General features: G+C 50.7%; 12 protein-coding genes across 12 annotated transcripts; 7 read left to right on the top strand and 5 right to left on the bottom strand.

Annotated features, from left to right (window-relative positions):
* Positions 1-40: 40 nt before the first annotated feature.
* Positions 41-2,282, bottom strand: CI109_104434 (uncharacterized protein; the record flags this gene model as incomplete). The annotated part of the gene is made up of 9 exons (XM_032005323.1): positions 41-122; positions 182-458; positions 523-966; positions 1,020-1,325; positions 1,376-1,399; positions 1,453-1,584; positions 1,638-1,711; positions 1,770-2,055; positions 2,111-2,282. The coding sequence occupies 9 exons, from the start codon at positions 2,280-2,282 to the stop codon at positions 41-43; spliced, it is 1,797 nt and encodes a 598-aa protein (XP_031860284.1).
* Positions 2,283-2,551: 269 nt separating this feature from the next.
* Positions 2,552-4,289, top strand: CI109_104433 (uncharacterized protein; the record flags this gene model as incomplete). The annotated part of the gene is made up of 8 exons (XM_032005324.2): positions 2,552-2,725; positions 2,789-2,924; positions 2,979-3,049; positions 3,119-3,229; positions 3,283-3,586; positions 3,643-3,754; positions 3,811-3,911; positions 3,970-4,289. 8 exons carry the CDS (start codon positions 2,552-2,554, stop codon positions 4,287-4,289), a joined length of 1,329 nt encoding a protein of 442 aa, XP_031860285.2.
* Positions 4,290-5,091: 802 nt separating this feature from the next.
* CI109_104432 (uncharacterized protein) lies at positions 5,092-6,727 on the top strand (the record flags this gene model as incomplete). The annotated part of the gene is made up of 5 exons (XM_032005325.1): positions 5,092-5,206; positions 5,257-5,469; positions 5,537-5,604; positions 5,663-6,554; positions 6,615-6,727. The coding sequence occupies 5 exons, from the start codon at positions 5,092-5,094 to the stop codon at positions 6,725-6,727; spliced, it is 1,401 nt and encodes a 466-aa protein (XP_031860286.1).
* Positions 6,728-6,848: 121 nt separating this feature from the next.
* CI109_104431 (uncharacterized protein) lies at positions 6,849-7,931 on the bottom strand (the record flags this gene model as incomplete). Its single annotated transcript, XM_065967497.1, has 7 exons — positions 6,849-6,893; positions 6,949-6,977; positions 7,036-7,221; positions 7,295-7,301; positions 7,365-7,522; positions 7,579-7,827; positions 7,877-7,931. 7 exons carry the CDS (start codon positions 7,929-7,931, stop codon positions 6,849-6,851), a joined length of 729 nt encoding a protein of 242 aa, XP_065823569.1.
* An 83-nt stretch (positions 7,932-8,014) lies between these two features.
* On the top strand, positions 8,015-12,021 carry CI109_104430 (uncharacterized protein; the record flags this gene model as incomplete). Its single annotated transcript, XM_065967496.1, has 17 exons — positions 8,015-8,044; positions 8,367-8,496; positions 8,553-8,575; positions 8,646-8,737; positions 8,800-9,647; positions 9,716-9,870; positions 9,940-9,947; positions 10,015-10,026; positions 10,077-10,367; positions 10,429-10,636; positions 10,701-10,850; positions 10,915-11,018; positions 11,068-11,157; positions 11,211-11,300; positions 11,344-11,568; positions 11,633-11,807; positions 11,875-12,021. 17 exons carry the CDS (start codon positions 8,015-8,017, stop codon positions 12,019-12,021), a joined length of 2,778 nt encoding a protein of 925 aa, XP_065823568.1.
* A 174-nt stretch (positions 12,022-12,195) lies between these two features.
* CI109_104429 (uncharacterized protein) lies at positions 12,196-12,870 on the top strand (the record flags this gene model as incomplete). Its single annotated transcript, XM_032005328.1, has 4 exons — positions 12,196-12,327; positions 12,398-12,560; positions 12,612-12,702; positions 12,759-12,870. The coding sequence occupies 4 exons, from the start codon at positions 12,196-12,198 to the stop codon at positions 12,868-12,870; spliced, it is 498 nt and encodes a 165-aa protein (XP_031860289.1).
* Positions 12,871-13,067: 197 nt separating this feature from the next.
* On the bottom strand, positions 13,068-14,285 carry CI109_104428 (uncharacterized protein; the record flags this gene model as incomplete). Its single annotated transcript, XM_032005329.1, has 7 exons — positions 13,068-13,269; positions 13,329-13,440; positions 13,495-13,594; positions 13,652-13,712; positions 13,773-14,049; positions 14,102-14,163; positions 14,221-14,285. 7 exons carry the CDS (start codon positions 14,283-14,285, stop codon positions 13,068-13,070), a joined length of 879 nt encoding a protein of 292 aa, XP_031860290.1.
* Positions 14,286-14,651: 366 nt separating this feature from the next.
* On the top strand, positions 14,652-16,031 carry CI109_104427 (histidinol dehydrogenase; the record flags this gene model as incomplete). The annotated part of the gene is made up of 2 exons (XM_032005330.1): positions 14,652-15,025; positions 15,083-16,031. 2 exons carry the CDS (start codon positions 14,652-14,654, stop codon positions 16,029-16,031), a joined length of 1,323 nt encoding a protein of 440 aa, XP_031860291.1.
* Positions 16,032-16,297: 266 nt separating this feature from the next.
* On the bottom strand, positions 16,298-17,652 carry CI109_104426 (uncharacterized protein; the record flags this gene model as incomplete). Its single annotated transcript, XM_032005331.2, has 8 exons — positions 16,298-16,393; positions 16,446-16,568; positions 16,632-16,901; positions 16,972-17,050; positions 17,110-17,244; positions 17,300-17,369; positions 17,423-17,560; positions 17,628-17,652. The coding sequence occupies 8 exons, from the start codon at positions 17,650-17,652 to the stop codon at positions 16,298-16,300; spliced, it is 936 nt and encodes a 311-aa protein (XP_031860292.2).
* Positions 17,653-17,969: 317 nt separating this feature from the next.
* CI109_104425 (uncharacterized protein) lies at positions 17,970-18,446 on the top strand (the record flags this gene model as incomplete). The annotated part of the gene is made up of 2 exons (XM_032005332.1): positions 17,970-18,302; positions 18,366-18,446. 2 exons carry the CDS (start codon positions 17,970-17,972, stop codon positions 18,444-18,446), a joined length of 414 nt encoding a protein of 137 aa, XP_031860293.1.
* A 403-nt stretch (positions 18,447-18,849) lies between these two features.
* CI109_104424 (uncharacterized protein) lies at positions 18,850-20,178 on the bottom strand (the record flags this gene model as incomplete). The annotated part of the gene is made up of 1 exon (XM_032005333.1): positions 18,850-20,178. The coding sequence occupies one exon, from the start codon at positions 20,176-20,178 to the stop codon at positions 18,850-18,852; it is 1,329 nt and encodes a 442-aa protein (XP_031860294.1).
* A 187-nt stretch (positions 20,179-20,365) lies between these two features.
* On the top strand, positions 20,366-21,100 carry CI109_104423 (uncharacterized protein; the record flags this gene model as incomplete). Its single annotated transcript, XM_065967495.1, has 3 exons — positions 20,366-20,528; positions 20,580-20,639; positions 20,985-21,100. The coding sequence occupies 3 exons, from the start codon at positions 20,366-20,368 to the stop codon at positions 21,098-21,100; spliced, it is 339 nt and encodes a 112-aa protein (XP_065823567.1).
* Between the last annotated feature and the right edge of the window lie 273 nt (positions 21,101-21,373).

Genomic DNA, 21,373 nt, shown 5'->3' with positions numbered 1-21,373 from the left:
CGCAGAACTCTCATACATCGAATACACCACGTCTATTCCCCTATACTATAGGTAGCTTGAGCCAACTGTCATCGGTCCCTCCGACATGAAGCGTATTAACACCGGCAAAACGAGTCTCATCCCTTTCCAGCCACGTCACGTCAGTCTCAGGTAACAAGATTGTGTACTAGGCAGGACTCACCTGTCTACCGGGTCATTGTGCAGGAAGATGCCGGAGCCTTGGGTATCGCCAGTGTGGACCTCCAAGACAATCTTGCCACCGGCTTCCACGACACAAGCAGTCGGCCAGATCTCAACCAAGAGACCATACTTTGTGTCAGGAACGACAAGCTGGACATCCGTTGACCGGTACTCGCGGTAAGGTAGCCACTCTCGGTGCTTGGGCGAAGCCGAGTTGATCGCACGCATTGATGCTCTCAACCAGCCTTTCGCTAAAGGGACGGGATCTCCAGCTGTACCTACGTCGAGGGACAAGGACACGTGTCAATCCGTACACTAATTCACAACAAAGACTTGACTCACCGGTGTAGAACACTTCTTTGCCATTTGGTCCAAAGTGTCTCAGGGTGAGAAAGACGTCAATGTCGCAGGGAGCGGTGCCATCAGACCGTCTGGGGATGCTGAAAACAAGATTGGCTGTAGGATGTCCCGCAATCTCGGTCTCTTGCTCAAAGACGTGCTCGAAATGTAACGGTTTCGATTTGCCCAGTGCTTGCAACTCAAACGAACTAGCGGTTGATGCTTCCGAGGTACTCAACTTCCCGTCATCGGTGAGCTGATATTGACGATACTCAGTTCGCTTCAAGGGCCATTCCGCTTCGGGACGGGCCTTGAAAGTCGCTTCCGCCTCGTTACTGTTGAATCCAGGATTGCCCTTCCTGACCAACAAGCTGACAGCTGGAACCTTGCCGTTTGGTCCTTCTTTCCATCCGTCCGCATCCTGATTTTTCAACCAGCAATCTAGGACTAAGTCTACAGATTAGTGTACGTCAAAGAAGCCTTACTTGGGCACTACTTACATGATTTCTGCAACTTGACGTAATGAGGAAGATAGAAAGGCAAATCGTGTCTCCCAGATATGAAATACAGCCATTTGTTCTTTGAGCCCGCTTCAAGATATCCAATGACATTGCCTCGGAGGTGAAGCAGGATGCCACCGAGGTTGGCCACGCTGAGTACTGGCACTTCGATATCGGCCAGATTATAGACCCTTGATTGGTGATATGGCTCATCGAGGTAGCGGTGTTCCCTGTTATCAATGGTCTGGTCTCGTCTGTTGGCCACCAGTTCCTCCTCAGAGAGCACACCTTCCAAGCAGTCAGGTCCTACGACGTATATCAGCTGTGCTTTCCTACACTTATGTATCATAACATACCGACAGGTGGACCTGTCCAGGGGCCTAAGAACGCCATTAGTAATGTCCTCACCATGCTGAAGTCTATCTTCACTAACCGAAACGACGAGGAACACGTTTCTCGCTCCCATATTGCATGATCCGAACCTGGTTATTCCACCAAAAGTCTACAAACTTGTTGGAGTAAATGCCTCCGTGTCTCACTCGATCCCGGTAGTAATCCGTCATGCCTGTCATAACGAAGTCAGCACACAAGACAAAGGCTTCAATGACCACGACATACCTTCCCAAGGGACGATACAAGCCAGCCCTTTTGGGCGTCGAGCCGCAACTCTCCATTGACTTCCGCCGTAGTATCTATCCACCGAATAAGAAATTAATGTCTCTTCCTCTCCAAGCATGTATGTGCACTCACGATATCCCTAATAAACCGACTTTGCCCGTGGACCAGGGTTGTTCGGCAGCCCATTCGATGACCTCAGCGAAATCGCTTGATGTTTGATCGGACATAGTATCCATGAATCCGTAACTGCTACCGATCCCCCTCTCATCGACCCTGAGAACAACATATCCCTGACTAGTCCAATAGTCGGGGTGAGGGACTTCCCAAGCAGATCGCTCGGACTTTTGCTCGTCTGGGATCTCGCTGAAGGACGGCTCGTGAAACTTCTCGTATGGTATATCTTTGCCGTACGGTCCGTCTGCCCGATGTGTCATTAGCATCTATTGTACATGTGTTCGAACTTGAAGACTTACAGGTCACCAGTACGGGATACCTGCCCTCATTTTTGGGCTTATAGACGTTGACTCGGCAGAGACCTTGACCATCCTTGAGAGGGATATCCACGTTCTTCTCGAGGATGAGGTTGGGCAGCTCTTGCACAACACGGAGTGCATTGGCTCCAGCAACTGGCTTTGAAATCGTCATTTTGGACGTGTTCGACGTGGGTCTTGCTTATGAAATTATGTCCGATGTATCTGTTCTACTATAGTTATTGATAGTGCGACGATGTTGTTGATGGCGAGCAAAGCATGCCGATTGTACGGGATTTTGAGGTCCGCGATTGATGTTCGAGCATCAATCGGATATCTGATTTCCACCGATCCGTCACATCGCGGCTTTGTGCTTTGGCGCTTGAGTGTCTATTGCATGGCCACATCAGCTGATAAGCCAATGATTTTGTACTGAGATGAATTATGTTGGATCCTGAATACGCCGATTGTCGATACAGCAACCACAATCAGCACACCATGGTCAATACAAGCGAGTTTGTGAATGGAGACAAGCGAAAGCTTCGAGTAGTCATAGTTGGAGCCGGGATCTGTGGTCTGGCATGCGGTGCTTCCTTACGCGAATACGCAGACGTGACCGTGGGTTTGATTGTGAACGCGTTGTTTGACTTCCAGAAGACGCTAACATTACTATCGTGTCAGATATTGGAGAGCGCTGCTGCACTAGCAGAGATCGGTGCGGCTGTCCATCTAGCTCCCAATGCCCACAGGATCATCAAGGCTTTCGGTGGTGAGCTCATACAAACCGGAGCGATGCCGTGCAAAAGCTTCCAAGAATGTGAGTAGTCCAAGTCAGACAGCTGGCTCAGTCCGCGCTGACATGTGCCGGTAGGGAGTGCAAAGGATAACAAGCTGGTCATCAACTCATCGTTTGATCCCCTCGTTGATGCTGGATGTGAATGGGTGGGTGATGGTCACAGGAGGTAGACCGGACGAACGCATCGCTGATGTTGCTTATGCTTGACCCCCCAGGCATTATGCCATCGTGTCGACCTCCAGAAAGAGCTTATGAGGGTAGCCACCACACCGGATGGCCCTGGTTCCCCTTGTACAGTCCTGCTGAACAGCTGGGTTGTGTCGTGCGTGAGTATTTCAAGGTCAACAGTCGATAGTTCTGCGCTAACCTCTTCCGGAAGGATCCGGACAACGCGTCTGTGACTACCAAAGGTGGTCAAACCTACCATGGCGATGTACTCATCGGTGCCGACGGACTGAAGTCAGTGGTGCGAGGCCAAGTGGTCGGAGACAGCTTCCGCTCTCGACCTTCTGGACATTCGGCATACCGGGCGTTGGTCCCAGCGGAGAAGATCGACAATCATCCTGACTTGGCGTCGCTCGGCCTGCTAGACAACAGAATCACCATGGTCAACGGTGCTGAGCGTCGAATCATCTGTTATCCCACAAGAAACCGACAACTACTTAACTTCGTCTGTGCCTTACGTACGTCTATATGCCAAACCTTCGGAACTGTACACTAACAGCGAGTCGTCATGCAGCCGATAGCGAGCTCAATGAAATCAGTGAGGAGAAGTGGTCAGCAAAGGGGGACCCTCAAGCTCTTGTGAAGAGTTATGCCTCCTTTGACCCAATCTGGCAAGAACTCCTAAGGTCAGCTGATGTCGCTTGCCATTTCTTCTGCTTTCTGCTGATCACCTCACCATAAGGCAAACCGGAGAGTGTGGACTTTGGCAGCTCCGTGATCAAGACCCGCTGGATAAGTGGATTAAAGGACGTACCATCATCATCGGTGATGCTGCCCACAGTAGTGAGCTCCCATCACTTGCACGAATCAACGCTGTAATGACAGTTGTCCTGCCGTCCAGTGCTACCGCATCAGGGACAAGGCGCATCTCAAGCGATCGAGGACGCCGAAGCGGTAGGCGCATGCCTCCGGGGTGTCGCCGTAAGTAACGTCCCCACAGCTCTCAAACGTGTTTTCGACCTCCGGTACAAGCGTGCCACCTACATCCAGCAGATCTCGCGGAGTTCAGGTCTTGGCAGTATGCGCAAAGAGTACCTGGCCAAGCTCGGTCAAGCTGTGAACGAGGATGCCCCATTGAATCCGATCCAGTACCGAGATTTCACATGGAATTACTATGGAGCCCTTGAATGGGAGAAGAGCCATCCTGAATGGATCGTTTGACCTTGTGTATGGACTGTATGGATTTGAAATGGGTTATGCATGGTGTACAGTAGGACACACTAACTATCCATCGAGAGATTCATGAGCGAGAAACAAAGTCTCGAATGGTTGCATATATACGGGCGTGATTGAGCTGTGTTCCAGTCTTGGGATGCTGCATTGGCGTCTCAACGGACAGTATGCCCGTCTGGTACTTAGGCGGCGGTCGAAGTAGTTTCAATAACAGCATGTCACCGTGTCTAATGCCTGCTTCGGCGAATGAGCCGACCGCAAGAGTCGATCGGCAAAGGTCGTTTCTCGTAGGGCTGCCTTTGGAATCCAATCGGTGTAGACTCCAGCCTGAGTGATCATGGAGCTGCGGCCACTGTTCCAGTAACTGAACAAACCAGGCAAGCGGATCTCTTCGTCAGTCAAATCGCGACCTCTGTGAAATCGAAATCCTTACCTTGACCGGTAAGTCGCACAACCGCTGCTGCTCCTCCACCATCAATCTGGCCATACCCCATTGCGACCTGACCCGTACGATCATTTCAAGGTATTGACATTCGAGCATGCACAATATGACAACGCCAGCAATGAACAAGCGTGGGATTCATCAGATTAACAAACTGCGATTCCACCGGGTAAACGGGCGTTACCGGTATCTGCAAGGAAAAGTTATGTCCGGGACCCGGGCAATCGACCAACACGGGATAGTGATATCACGGGATAGTGATATCGCAGACTGGTCATTCGTCAGTTATGCACTCAAACCCACCACAACGAGGACGGCCTCACATCGCGATCAGTTGGAGACATTACGATGACGACCGACCAAGCAAAGTTGGACATTATTTTCAGTCGCCTGGACAGCGCGTTTGTAGATGGACGTCTGGACAACCTCGCATTCAAGCATAAGCAGTTGTACATCCTGTTCAGTCAGTACGCTCGCCCTTAAGAGTCATAATCATGCTGAAATCTGATTTAGGTGATTTACAAAAAGCCGACCTTGTCAAGGGGTCTCAACAGTTGACACTGGAGCTAGAAACCACTCTCAGGTCGATCAGTACAGCCCTCAGCAGCTTGCCGACGGATTTGACAGGTCAATACCGTTGCGAGCAATTGCTGAAAGACGTCGGGGAGCATCATGGGTCTCGATCAAAAGCTGTAGGCATAGTAGTCATCGTCGTTGATGAAGCTCGTGCGTACAACGAGATTCTCACTTCAGAGCTGCGACCAAGCTGATGATCCTCATTTGACGCATTCAGATCCGTACGCAAGCTGGGCGATCCCTCTATCTCAAGCGATAATCAACGGGAACCCTTGTTTGGTTGTTGTGAGTCCTTGAACAGCTATCTCGAAAGGGGAGACTGATTATCATGTTTTCAATCTAGACCGCGACTAACACAAACGTATTGTCCAGCGGATTGCCCAGAGGACTGGACTCAACGGCATACCAACATGTGTCCCTCGATCGACATGAGCTCGATTTGTTCGTATCATCTTCCTCGAACATCGCAGGGTTGGTCGGGCCAGCCAGCCAATTGCCAAAAACTCTTACCTTGAAAGCGAGAGAAAGTGTGAACTTCCAGCTCCCAGGCCTGAACGAAGGAGCAGTCCCAGTCATCATCGATCAATCCGCTCTGTCGAATGGCCAACCGCTGAGCGTCAGGCAAGAAAACGATCTGGTTGTTCCTGATTCTGTTTCGATTGTGGCCAAGCAAATTGCTGCAGCCCTGGCTGTCGGAGATCACGAGATGGCGTCTCTCGGAGCCCCTTCCTATCTCCTCGCCCACGAGAACATTGTTCAGCCATTGCTGCGGGCTCTCAAGGACGAATTACCGACATCGCTCGAAACTCATCTATTACCATTAGTCGAAAATTTCGACAAGATCAAGGGGTTCCTCGAAGCGCTCAAGGGACGACGACCTTCATTCCTTCCTGTGTACTCCGTGCGGTCGTTCGACATGGCCCTTGATTTTGTTCAGTACGACATTCCTCGTCCCGCTGCTCTCTACATATTCGCTAGCAAACGATTTGGCGCATATGCCTTCGATAACCTCAAGGGCTTCTCAACCATTGGTCTGAACATTATTCCAAGAGAAGTTCTAGCACTGGGTCCATACGCGAAGAGGGACAGCTTCGACTTCTCCACACGAGCGCATATCGTTCACGCACACAGGCCAAGTCTTCAGATCTACGAATCCTCTCAGGACCAAGTGAAGTCAGTCAAGGCTCGTCAGCTCAACCAGCCGGCTGGGAATCGTATTGACTTCTTTGGCGGCTGTGAGTAACATGTCATCAGCAGGTTCTAAGGACTATCATGCTAATTATTCACACCCCCAGCTTTTCTGCTTGCCGGTGGTCTTACTGCAAGCGTCATCCTTGGTGGCATTGGCTACGGAGTCTTCAAGACAGCGGTGTTCACGTGGACGTTGTGGAAAGCCCGCTCGCATTGATGATTTGTTCGGTGGATTTCATACAATGTGCCTATGGTCTGTGGTTCATGGAGTGATGTTACTGTATGATGCATGCATTTGCTCCCAGGCGACACCCCAGCCAGGCAAAGTTCATAGTCTATCATGTTCCAAGCTGGAATCCGGAGCTGACCTCTATACATTGGCCCTGCAGTAGACGTCGCTGTTGTAAGCTTGATGCCTCTCGCCGTATTCCTACGTACGGTCATTGATGTGTTCTCGGCCAACATCACTGGTTGGGATATCAGAAAGTCAGTTTACTGCACAAGACGACTCTGTGTGGAACTCACCGTACACTCCGGCTACATCCTCAACGCTGGTAACTTGCCCAAGCGCGTTGACCCGCTTGACTTCTGCTATCTGTTCCTCAGTGAAACCTTTGCTCCACTCGGTCAGCATCACACCAGCTGCAACGGTGTTAACCCGAATGTCGGGCGCGCATGCCAACGCCAATGATTTAACCAGGTGTATCGTTGCTGATTTCGAGACAGCTTGACATTGAGACCGATGAGCGTACCGTATTGTTGCGTATATATGAGACGTACTTACAGTATGCCTGTTCATGTGGAGCTCAGTGGGACATACGATGTTTGCTCAGACAACATTCTTTCGTACTCACCATGCTACTGCCACTTGGTCGCAGCCCCGCTACCGAGGAGGACACGATAAAGGAGCCTTTCTGTTTGCGTAGCTCTTCCTGACACGCTTGCATGAGCCAAAGATGCGAGAGCACGTTTGAAGAGTAGCATTGTATCCAGCCGTCGTCGTTTACCGCCCCTGAATGTGTTGTAGACCTATGAGCCAATATCTTCCAAGTCAATCATTGAACTCACGAATATCCTTGAACTGTCCGAAAGTCGTCCACCCCGCATTGGAGATCACGATGTCTAATCCTCCAAGCTTTCCAAGTGCTTCTGTCACGACACGCGAGATGTCTTCTCGGTCAAATGCATTACCTTCAACAAGGAAATGTCCCTCGCCAGTCAACGTTTTAAGAGTCTCCTCAGCCCTTGACCTGTTGGAAGAGTAATTGATCGCGACTCGAGCGCCTCGCTGTGCGAGTGAACGTGCAACTTCGGCTCCTGGAATATCGCTTAGACAATTCAAAGCTTTGCCAGACACCTTTCTCACCTATACCAGCCGAGCCACCTGTGATAAGAGCTCGCTTCTTGTTGAGAATGGCCATGTTTGACGTGCACAGAAACGAAAGATACTAAGAACACGAAATCGTCTGTCATTATAGAGATGTATCCCCCCGGCATCACGGATATGAGATATCCTGATCCACTTAAATGCCACGTGGTTTTGTCCTTCAGATCTAACGTCACGTGGGACTTGTCTGTTTCCCGCAGCGTATACGTTACAACCAATATCAACTGCTTTATTCCTCTCTTTAGAGCAACCATACTTGATCGTCAATTCTACAGCAACTGGCTTCTTCACACCAGAGAGATCGATCTTTTCACATTGACTGAAACCCGTACTCCGTCCGCCCCCCTCCGCCCCGCCCTCCGCCCTTGGCCGTACCTGTACCCAGACCTCCGGCTCCTAGCGACTGGCTGCTGCTATCGCGACCAGTTGACAGCTCGCCGTCAACAATGTCTGTCTTTACAGTACGTAGCCGCGCGACCGAGTTACTCTATTGGACTTGCTCATCATTCTCCTCCTTGGGCAGCCAATCCCAGCTTTCACCTTCTCGAACCCACCGGGCAATGCTCTCCACAAATCAAAGCCAGCCCAGAACTGTGAACGTGAGTGAGGAATGCGAGGTGACGATTGACCATGTTATTGATTGATTCACTCGCAGCTTGTCGTAAGAGGAAGACTAAGGTGCGTCTGCAATGCCGAGGGTGTCAAGCTCTGTCCCGGTCTCTGCTTGTTGACGTACTACTCCTCCCAGTGCGATCGCCTCCAGCCATGTACTCCTTGCACAAATCGAGGCGAAGCTAACAAGTGCGAGCAACAAATCAAAGAGACCACTGATCGACCTACGTGAGCTTCATGTGATCGCTTCGTGCTTGAGCTTGATCTCATCAGTGAATGCCGTCTGTCAGGGGCTACACCCATGTGTCGGATACGTCTATTCTCGCCAATCGGGTGGCGCAGCTCGAATTAGTCCTGTCTCGCTTGATCACCCGAGTTGACTCGGTCGACTCCTACCGAGATCTGATACACGAGTTCAAAGACCCATTGCCGGTTTTCCGACCGAATGCGAAGGAACGCGATAACATGGACAAGACACAGCAGGGGTCGAAGAGAGATAACAGTGAACGACCTCGATATGAGACTTCGGTCGCGCCCTCACAAAGTATGGACGGTCGCGACATGGGAGATAACACTGTGGAGAGTCGGACAGACGAACAACATCTCATCGGGGAGAGCTCCTCGCTTGATTTCGGTAGATCAACAAGCATAATCAGGACAGCTTGGGATACGGGCGCAGATGTCGAACCATCCGGACCATCGACGCATCTAAGTGAGGGCACTCTTGGCATTGATAGGCAAACCCCCGCGGGGGCAGGCCTGATATATCGAAGTATGGATGGACTCGCCATCCTATCAGACAGCGTCACCAGTGTCCCACCTGGAATCGACCAGATGCGCTCCGTACCGGTCTCTCTTAATGACAGTCTCACGCCGTACTTGCATTCCGAAAAAGACTGGCTCGGCATGTTACCCCACGGCCCACTATCGTCGAAGGATAACGCGCTCGACGGGATGGAGCCCATCACACAGTCATCGCTCGATCTTCTCAACAATCGTGATCCGCTTACGGAGCCGGGCAGCAAGATGCCCAGCACACACGAGCATGACGCGTCTCTCGCATTGGAAGGGATGGCATTTGGACGAGAATATTCCCAAAATGACGAGCCTCGTAGCGGCGGGACGCCTATGCAGCCCGGTAAGTCCCGTCATGATTGTCTAGATTCGGAAATGATGCCGTGCCCCTGACTTGGCACCAATGATCAGGCGTCGAATCCGACGCGAGTCCAGGATACGTCCCCACATTCTCCTCCTTTATCAACCTGAAGAAAACGGCCCACCTCACACCTGCTCGGAGAACTTTCACTGCTGTGAGCGAGCTGCCCAGTCTCATCATTGGCAAATATGTTTTGGCGCATTATGTAAGTGTGACGAGGAGAGAACAAGATGTGCTTAACAGTTGACTGACATAATCGACTGGCAATACTTAGCTCGACCAGTGAGTTAAACGTGCCTCCCCTTTACTTGTTCTTCACTGATGATCTGAGTCGTTTGGTGATACTTAGTGTCAATTACATGTGAGTTCATGGTCTCAGTCAGGCGGAACAGAGCTGATGGTTGTTCCCAGGTGGCCATGCCTCCACCGCCCCAGTTTCGAGCAGCAATACAGAGACCTTTGCGTACAGATCAGAACAAACACGAAAGAATTCACTATCGATCAGTTGTCTACGCTGGCATTGTATGCAGCCTGCCTGGCTGTCGGCTTTCACTTTCTCGAAGAAGAAAGCTACCAGGACCTCAATATAGATGAGGCACAGGCTGTCGAACTAGGTGCGACGTGCTGGGAAGTTGCATACAAAGCTCTCGAGGCGTCGGACTGGATGCAGGTGAATGATATACGGAGCTGTCAAACTATCATGTGAGTAGTGCCCTCATGCCCTTCAACAGAGTTGGCCAAATTTACGACTTTCGTATCACAGTGTCTCTGGCTTGTACCTGTCAGGCATCCGGAGGGCCAATCAACACTGGAATTTGCTCGGTGTAGCTACCAAGATCGCCATGGCTCTAGGCCTAGCACAGATTCCGGACGAGAGGTTGATTGTTGCCGCCGGATCTGTCGAACGAATCCCGCCACGATGGCGTAGCAGTATACATAGGGAAATCGGTAGGCGGGTGTGGTTCTGTCTGGTGAGCGCGTTTCATCTTGGAAGGATGCGCTCAAAACGTGCTCATACCGATCGCCATTCGACAGTTGGAACTGGACTGGCTATTCTCAATGGAGCATGATTACCTCTATATCATCTCGCCAGAGGTACACCAAACTCTTGAGCCTGCGAATATCGATGATGCCGATATCAAGGACGACGAACCAATTATATCTCGCCCTTTGGATACCCATACGGTGCGCTAGTGCTTTCTTCTTTCTCTTGACAACACTCGATGTAAGATTTGACGTATCCTTCCAGGTTATGTCGTACTTCTTACAACGCCTCCGTTTGCTTTACCCACTCCAAGGTGTTGTGACGGCCGTGAAAGCAGCAGGACGGATGCGCTACCACTTCGTTACCCAGTGAGTTGCTTGTAATCTCCCCGTTTTGAGACTGATCATCTTCATACAGGGCTCACGATGAGTTGCAGCGAGCGATTGCTGAGCGACCCCAGTTTTACCGTCACCCAGACACGATTGATGCTCCTATGGATGCTATCCAGTTAAATCAGATGTAAGTTCTCCCGCAAGCCAGTTCGTGCTCACCATCTGCAGTAAACGAGAGGCGGCTTCGCTGTACGAGGCCACGGATCTGCGAACCATGCGTATACACCGGTTCTATTTCCCGGCTTCCTGTGAAAACTCGTGAGTTGCCTTTGTCGTCTGATTAGACTAACAACCTTCTCAGTACGTACCTCCTCACGAAACAGACATGTCTCGCAATAGCTCGTAGAACTTTGACCAGCGTCGGTTCGCGAGTCCAGTCCACGTCACAGGTGCATCCTCATTTCTGGGCATTGGGATACTTCATCTTCACTGTGACTGTGGTTATCATCATATACCTCCATCACGCACTTCCACAAGAGCTTGAAGAATACCAAGCTTTGGCAGAAAGAGGTATCCAGTGGCTAAAGTTCGTGAAGAAACTTTCATTTTTTCATGTCACTTTTCTTGCTGACTCTCTTTCCATTCCACAGAGCCTCCGCGCAGAAAGGCAGCATCGACTTGGGTGATTCCGGAGATACCTTACAAACACTCATGCAAATACAGCTGAATCGTCGAGATGACAGTCGTAAAGTTGGCGAGCAATCTCATAAACGATCTCTATCGGAGTTCGCTGCTGGAGAAGGATGGTCAAACTTTGTCACGCCAGTGAGTGAAGCATAGTCCATTCTGCAGTATATTGAATCTGACGTTCACGCCTGTTTGGTTCTCACAGGGATTTAACCTGGCTGGTGATTCATCTGTCCCTGATTATGGGGTGGATGGAGGACCGGTGCTTACCGATGAGCAGAACATGTCGTTCATGCTTGACAGCTTGTTCAGAGATATGACTAGTGTAGATCCCTCGTTTTTGAGTTCGTGATGTGCATGCATCGCTGCGTTAACCGCGGTGATCGTTGATTCATTTTTCCGGCCCTTTCATTTCCGGTCTCCGAGTGGTGCAGAGGACATAGATCGTTGATATTGGTAACCTGTGCGACTACTCTCCTCTCCACCCCCCCGCAGTCCTAGCAAACCGTTTTTCAATACAATAAGCATGACAACGCCAGAAGCTGCACACCGTTATGTTACGGGACACGATGACAACGGCAAAGCAATCTTTCAGTTCGAGGGCGAGATCGAGTACACCTCGCTGAAGGAGAAGTCGGGAAAGGAAGCGCTTTTCGGGGTGAGTGTATACTATGGGCTATGTAGCAAAAACCTCAATACACAAGCTGATTCAACGATCGTATGAAAAGGTCGCATGGAAGAACGATGGGTTCCCGGCAGACAATCAAGTCAGTGTCGACCAAGCTGTATTGGGCGGACCAGTTCACAACGAACATGGAACTCTGGTGAGGGTTGTGGAGTTCCCCCCTCATACAAGTTCCCCTGCACACAGAACGGTATCGCTGGATTATGGTGAGTGAAGAAATGTGCAATCTCTCCGCCGAGCTTGACGAGTCGTGATAGGCATCATGGTATCCGGTGAGATCCACCTTGAGCTTGAAGATGGGAATGAGCGTCGTCTTGTTTCAGGTGATATCGTAGTGCAGCGAGGAACGTGAGTAAGACTCCTATCATTACATATGGTATAATATTACTGACAGAGGGTCGTAGTGTACACACGTGGCACAACAAAACGGACGAATACGCCCGTATGATCTATGTTCTTGTAGCTGCGAAGCCAGTGGTGATCGAGGGGAAAGCCTTGGACTATCATTGGGAATGATCACGACTAGTTCTGAGCTTGACCGCCGGTAGTGCGATTTAGACCGAAAGGTTGAGTGCACGTTCAATGCATGATCATGTATGATGTGCTTCTATCTGAAGATTTTGATACTTACTCTGTCGCGAAAGTGTCTGGCTACCACTAAATCCTGTGACAGAACGATCACTCTTTCTATTCATGTTTCACCGTCTACAGTATCAAAATTCGATTCTCTTGTTGCTGCTGCAGTCACTTGCGCTTCTCTGTATCTGATGATAGACCTCTCTGACCTTTCCCAGCTTCAACGCTGCCAGCCCATCTACAACGTTCCACAATGTCGGCAGTGCCTCGAATGGATGCGAGACAACAGTAAGCTTTGTTTGGCTCAAGGGTGCATTGGTCGTGGCGAACTTATCAATGCTACCATGAAGGAACCGTTGGTCAGATCTAGAGTAGTTCTTAGCTGATCCGATACTCACTTGGGTTTGTTGGCCCCCATCCCTGGCATATACGTCGCATAGGACGCATCATGCTGTCCCGGTTTGCCGACAGCTGGTACGTAACGGTGATGAAGGGTGCCTTGTACCGAAGCTGTGTTTCATATCAGCCTGCGAGCGGACCAAGGAACATGTTGGGTGCACTCACGCATTGTGTAGGGTCTCACGGTGAAACCCGGCGCCTCCTGGACCGGTTTGAAGGCAAGATCAGGGATTTCCAAGCGCAAGAACTCGGTTCCAAACCATGACTTCGACCAGCAAGCATATCAGCGATTTGGTCTTTCGGTCACTAGAAAATTGCTCACAGCGGTGTGAACAAGATTTCCGTTATCGATCTTGGGGTCAGGAATCTCAGCCCAAAGTTTGCTACAGTATCATTGACGAGAATGAGCGGAGTCTACACTATTGCATCCACACAAAACGTACCAAAACCCAAGTTCTTCTCGTCCAGTGGTGATAGGATCCGTGAAACTCTCAAACAAGACCAACATATACGATGCCTTGACGACTGGAGAAACTCGTCGACAGATGACATCGTTCGCATAGATACCCCATGTATTGTAGCCTCGGCCAGCAAGCCAAGGTAATTTACGAAGGTTCATGACCTCGAAAAGGACCGTAGGCTGCTCGACTTCCGGGTCAATCTCGTAGCCCTCTGGAAGGATCGCTTGCAACTCGGATCGCCCAACATCGTAGACGACACCTACGTCATGACCGTCAGAAGACAAAGCTGGTCGTTGTCTTGCCAAACTTACCCGTAAGCTGCATGTAGGAATCACTTTGCCAAGTCGTAAATGGATTACCATTCGGATCTTGCCTACAACAAAGACCGTATAAGCTCAGCTGGATCTCTGAATGACTTATCGACACTTACCGTGGCGAGGGCGCAGGTCCAAATCCGACGGGGACGCGGTGGAATTGTTTGGTGTTTTCGAACATCTCGTATCAAACAGCGAGCAGGCAGATTTTAGCAGTCACAGAAAATGTCTCCGAATCAGATCATTTTAGTTGTTAGATGAATCGCCAAGTGGTGCATGCATAAAACCAGTAACACTGGATGATCTGGAAGGGAGGTTGAGGATGTCGCTGATCACAATCCCGCTGGCCCTCGGACGAGCAATCGGATCAACCACCCAGGTCATTCGGACATCTGATCTCCGGGTGTCTTCAGTGGCTATTTTATTTCGTATTCGTACTTTATAAGTTGACTACTGAGCGCATCTCATCACACTGATCTTTGACTCCAATCGCACCACAAGCATACACGCTCTACATAGCACACCAGACCTGCATATCATCCTCGCAATGTCCACAGTCCGACACTTGAAATCGCCCGCTGCCCCTGCTCCGTTGGCGAACGGAAACAATTCTTCAATCGATGTCCCAACGATCGTCCAAGGAGTGATTGAAGATGTCCGTGCAAATGGAGACGCAGCTGTCCGAAGGTACTCTGAGCAATTTGACAAGTGGTCGCCGAAATCCTTCAAGCTTTCCGACCAAGAGATACAAGATATCATCGCCACGGTACCTAAACAAACCGTTGAAGACATCAAAACTGTTCAATCAAATGTCCGTGCATTTGCCGAAGCTCAGAAGGCAAGTCTTAGAGACTTTGAAGTAGAGATCAGACCCGGCATTCATCTAGGACAGAAGAACGTTCCCATCCAGAACGTCGGATGGTAAGTGGATTTCTTCTCTTGGAGTCGCATGGCAGTAGGCTGATTCAGACTGCACAGTTACATTCCTGGTGGTCGGTATCCTTTGCTTGCTTCGGCACACATGACCATCCTTACCGCCAAGGTGGCCGGAGTCCCCAACGTAATCGCCTGTACACCACCTATTGCCGGGGAGATCCCAAACGCTACCATCGCTGCCATGTACTTTGCCGGCGCAGATGCTATCTATCTTCTGGGTGGTACTCAAGCGATCGCAGCGATGGCTCTCGGCACCGAGACAATCCCCAAAGTCGACTTCATTTGTGGACCCGGTAATGCCTTTGTAGCGACTGCGAAGGCCAAGCTGTATGGATCCATTGGTATCGACTTGTTCGCTGGTCCCACCGAGGTTCTCATCGTTGCCGACGAGTACGCTTCGTCGTTCACTGTCGCTGTGGATCTGTTGTCTCAAGCCGAGCACGGACCCGATACACCAGCTGTTCTCATCACCACATCGGAAAAACTAGCCAACGAGACCATCGCTCACGTGGAGAAGATTCTCACCGAAACCGACATGTCCACAGCGGCCCTTGCCGGTACTTCATGGAGAGATTACGGGGAGGTGATCGTCGTTGACACAATCGACGAGGCCTATCAGGTGGCCGACTCTTTCGCATCAGAGCATGTCCAGATCCTCACCCAAAACCCCCGTGAAGCTTTGGACAAGATGAAGAATTATGGTGCCCTTTTCCTCGGCGAGAAAACTTGTGTGTCCTACGGAGACAAAGTCATCGGAACCAACCATGTTCTCCCTACCAAAGGAGCAGCTCGATACACTGGTGGTCTGTGTGTTCAGAAGTTCCTGAAAACATATACTTATCAAGAAGTGAAATCTGAAGACGCGTCCGGAGAGCTGGGAAAACTTTGTGGTCGTGCAGCACGTGCAGAGAGGTTTGAAGGTCATGCCCGAAGTGGTGACAGACGAGCTCAATTGTACGCTGGTGAAAAGTACAAGTGGATTTATGAATAGACTTTGTAGAGCTGCTCATGCACTTCGTATCCCTTTTAATCTCATGTCATGGCCCGGTGCGGTGAACATTCTATGGCCTCCTGCACTAACTGGTACTGGATGAAGACGTCCTGGGTGGAAAAACCCATTTCATACTCGCTGCGCTGGTTATTAGAGTAGCTCAGACACCTAGACTGTCCGCAGTTTGCCTGGATCAATGCGTGAAGATGAAGGGCATTGCTCGTACATGATAGAAATGTACATTGGTTACCGGCACATAAGGTAGACTACATGATCGAGCGGTCAAAGCTTGCCTCGCGCATGCTTTGCAAGATTGGAGTGACATGAGGCTCTTGAGGCCAGTCTCCGAACTGGAACTGGGACTGACAGTAACGAGTCAGCTAAAAACCAGTGGCAGACAGGATCGTCACTCACATTTCTCATGTTCAGAAGTTCCCAGCACTCCGCACCGGCATAGTTCCTGTTTCCCGAATCTTCCAATTCGCCTGTGGCTCCGGCGATGAACAAGGCCGACATGAAATGATCGTCTGTGCCTTGCTGTGACAACCATACAGACCGTCAGCTAATTGCAATTGGGACGAAATACTTTGCTAAACTTACCGCATCTCGGTATTGGGGATGAGACATGAGTCGACTCATCGCCTTCCTCAGTCGTGGGCCGGTATTCTGAGTGACTACGTTGGAGAATGCTTCTCCAAAGTCAATGGCCCATTGCTCCGGAGGACGGGTGAGGGCGAAGCTGTCCCGGAAGAAAACAACTTGAGGCCAAGCGTTTCGGTAAAGGTTATGTACGGCCCCGCCGGATCCGATCAGCAAGCATTTTTGGTGACGCAAAGGTCGAAGTGCGGCTCCTATGCGTAAGTGATAATGCTTGTGCACCATCCCACACTCAGCTAAGAATTATCGCAACCGCAAGAGCAAGGTGATCAGACAAGCTCACCGGATCGCATCGGGCGTTGTGACTGACAACAACATGTGGTAATGATTTGCCACCTGGAAACATCCACTTGAGGATCATACTGTAGGTTATGTGTTCATGAGCTTGTGATTCGCATCGTGAAGTGGTGGTAAACCTTACAATGTATCATGGACCTGCTCAAACTTCGTGTCCAGGGAAACATCGAAACCGGCCTCTTGCAACAACGATTGAACCGTAGACGCAAACTTGACGTCTGGGTTTAGAACGAAGTCCTCGTATTCCTTTGGGTGGACCCTGCGTTGGAATACCTCAGCAATCAGACCTCCATGAGTATTTCGATAACACTCACCAGGCCACCGGCTGCTTCTGTGGATCCGGGTTCGCCGAGACGCGTATCGCATCGTCCAGTGTTTCCCAATCTAAGACACCGAGTTAGCGGATGATGAAAGGCAGGAGAACGCAGATTACATACGAGCGCCCATGATGACGATACGTTCTACGCCTTGCTCAAGGGCTTGCCTACCCACTTGCTCCCAGTAAGCAGCCGGGGCCGATCGACGAGCCAACATTGCTGTAGATCCGTGAGAGAAGAAGAAACATGGCAGAGGTTCTGTCGTTTTTGTCAATCGCTGGTTTTACTCATTTGCACACTCCAAGGGGAACGATCCATCACTCACTTTCCGTTGGTGCGATGGTCATCATGCAAGGTGGCTCCACTGGAAGCGACGATATGATTGTATCGTGTTCACGGGTGATAAGATATCTTTGAACAGCGTTATGTACATGCATAACATATCAAAAAGGGATTGCCGGACAACTGGAATCGGGGTGATCGTCCCTCATCGGACGGGGCATTTCCGATATGCCGGGTCTTGACATTCGTCAAGTCGAAAGACAGCGGTCCGCTTATCAGCAAACCGAGAACGAGTTCTGTCATTCTTGTAGTGTAATGACATCCACCAGATACAAATACAGTAAACATTACTGTTATCAAGTAGAGTCAAACGCGAAACGACACGATGACAGCTCAAAGCACTCAGCTCGTCACGGAAGGTGCCATACCGACTCAGGTGACAGAGCTCCAATTAAACCTATTGGGCGGAGAAGAAGACAAGGTCGATATTCACAGCACGACTTCCGCAACAATCTCATCGATTCCACTTTCCGAGTCTCGAGCTTTACCACTTGAAGATCCACCTAATCTCAATCCCCCCGATTGGCCTCATCTCCGTGGAATGCCGCGATATACACCTTTCGAGCAAAATATCAACCGAGCAGATCGACCTTTGGGGAAGAACGGAGGGGAACTCACTTTCCTCATCCTTATGCTGTCCGGTGTGCAGATTGTTGGCGTAAGTCGTCGACGAATGAGCAATTACTGGAAGATATGCACATGCTGAGTTCGATCCTGACAGACCGGCAACCGGATCTGGCGAAGTACTGTCGGCCGTGTCAAGGATGACGTCTTCCAATACAAGATCGGAGGTCATTGGTAACTGGACGGGAAGATGCAGCAGGAATAGTCCGCGCATTGAAGATGGAATCAGTTTCAGGTCGCTGTGGGTTGTGCTGGCTTTGACGATACGGTCTGCGGGGTCTGGCCTGCATGATCGTTTTGAAGGACCTTACGTAGTAGTGAAGTTGCTCATACTCATGCCGGAGGTATCACATGGAGATATGGCCTTTCAACGTAACGGCCTGTGTATTCGTAAAGTATATGTATGGTTTCAACTGTGTTCACTGTCGACTCCGGGTTGCGCTGGTGGGAGTTCTTAGGGACCGCTCTTGGTGCTGCGTCAATAACAGATTGTAGCTGAGCGGTAAGCGGACGCGAGGAGCACGATCTGGATCCGACTAGCCATATCCACCAATGCATACTGTATAACACCTCCTTTCTGATTACTCTTCTATCTTGACACTGCCGAGAAGCGCCCACAAGCCAAAGTCATAGGCTAATCTCAAAGTTCCTGCCGCAACAAACGCCACACCGAAATGTTTGTGCTCTGCCAGACCACCGGTTAGCGTTGGTCCGAGCGTCGATGCTAGTGTCCGGAGCATGCTAGTGATGCCGTTGACCGCTGTTCGTTCGGATGCAGGGACGACGGCAGCGATGAACGCCGCACGGGGAGCTTGATCCATATTATTAAGACCGGTACGGATGAAGAAGAGTGTAATTGTGAGCACGAGACTCGAGGAAGCGGGGAAAAGAAGGACCGCCGACGATGAGGGGACGTGTGTGAAAACCATGGTGTTGATCAAGCCGATGCGGTTGGCGAGGGGACCGGCAAAGATAGTAGAGATAGCGGCAAGGAAATATGAGATGGAAGTGATGTCGCCCAATGTCGCCGCGGTCATCGCGAACTTTTCAGTCATATAGTACGCGGTCAGAGAGTAATTGACCATTCCATCGGCCATCGAGTCGACTGCGAGGAGCGGCCATAGTTTGAACATGACCGAGCGGGTCTTGGGGGATAGTTGCGCCAATCGAGATGGTTTTGGTGTATCTTTCTGATCTGTCTCCTCCTCCTCCACCGATTCAAGCAGGATTCCGTCCTCGCCTTCTTTCGTAGGGTCCTCCAGCTCAGTCCGTTCCGAGAGGAACAGAGCACATCCCATATTGACGATGCCGAACACCACGTACAGTCCGAAGATGGCATGATACGCATCGACTTCCGTCCATCCAGCTGATCCTTTTAGAGCGTGTATGGTCCTACCGGCGATCTCCGTTCCAATTGCTGAGCCAAAACTCGCTGTAGTAACATACCAAGACAGGACGTTGGACCGACTTTCGAGAGTAGTGATTTGTGACAGTATCGACTCTTCGATAGCACGGAAGGGTCCAAAATCTCCTCCTGACGAACTAATCACGCCAACGATCGCTGCGAGAAGTAACACCCAGTAATGTTCTGATATCATGAAAGTAATGCCGGAGCATACCATGAGGAAGGAGCCGAAGAGCAATGACCGCCGTCTCCCTACCCTATCCGCGACGAGGGTCAACGCCAAGGTCAAAAGGACATCGCCCGCCAGGGTCAGAGACATGAATAAGCCGATGCGAAAGTCGGAGAAGTGGAGTGAGGAAAAGAAGAGGGGGATGAAGATCGAGTTTGCGCCATAAGCGAACATCCGACTGCTGCGGGCGAGGATGACCAGGAAGGCATCGGACCCGGTATCTCTCACCGACGAGAGGCCGAATTCGCGATAGGCCCACTGTAATTTGGATGGCATTGCGATGAAGATGGGATGAAATGTCTTGCTATCTCACTCCAATGCTATTTATATGTACCGGCACCGGTCCGATATCACGTGACTACGTTCCCACAACGTCCCATCATGGCGTGATTACAAACATCAACCACCAACCATAATATAACAATCTTGACCTTCAGAACGTTGTGCGTCACTGCGCCTCACGATGATGATCCCTCCACAAGACCTCCCTGACACAGACGTTGAGCGAGTGGTCGCACAACGGACCAAAGAATGGCACTTTCACATCTATTTTCTGACACAGTCGCCGGCAGAGTGCGAAGCGGCATTGAAATTACGTGACGCAGTTTTGAGACTCCGCCGCGATGGTGAGTTGCAACCCTGCAACGAAGTTGACAAGACAGGTGCATTCGTCGCAGTCCCACTTCATCGCGTCAACAAATCACCTATGGGACCTCATCCAGCTGGATCATATGAGAGTAAGTCACCCATATCGTACGTCATTGACAGTAGTCTGGGTTCCCGACTCGTCCTTCTCCGATGTCTTCTTCTACCTCGCAGCCAATCGCGGAGATCTAAGGTATGTCATGACCGTCTGACAGCGCTGATGGTAGTGTTCTTGTTCATCCTTTGACTCGCGAGCAACGCCGAGATCATGAAACCCGCAACGCGTGGATGGGGAAGCCATGGCCGAGTGAGTTCCACCAATCATGCCACGCTTACGTTGCAGTATACTTGGATAGTTTGCCGATCCAGTCGGAGCTCCCTCTACAATATCCAGAGCTAGGTGAGTCTTGGACCTGAGAGACATCGCTGAGCGACAGGACTCGGCTGGTCAAATCGGGAGAAGGAGCCGTCGATTGCTGAACGCGCCGCGTATGGGAAACAAGTCGAAGAGCTGCTGAGTAAGGATCCGGAAGCTGCACCTGCTCCAGTCTGAGTAGAACCGCTCCGGCGGTTGAGAGCTTTGCTTTGTGACCGAGCACAGTTGTATTGCTATACCCGCTGATATGAACCCTGTCACACCCCATCGAAGACCGAACTACATGATATCTCGCTCTTCTCCGCCGTACGATACATCCACCGTGCAGGCGGTTCTATGCTACCGGAGCTTTGCGTTGTACTCACTATTTGAATGAAATGGAGATTGATGAATGGCCGGACTGCCAGAACTTCGTCGTTTTGCTGGTGTATTATCACTGCCTTTCCCACT

The sequence above is a fragment of the Kwoniella shandongensis genome, chromosome 7, assembly GCF_008629635.2.
Source record: "Kwoniella shandongensis chromosome 7, complete sequence".
In the NCBI taxonomy this organism is placed as follows: domain Eukaryota; kingdom Fungi; phylum Basidiomycota; class Tremellomycetes; order Tremellales; family Cryptococcaceae; genus Kwoniella; species Kwoniella shandongensis.
This window is presented reverse-complemented; position numbering and strand designations above follow the sequence as displayed.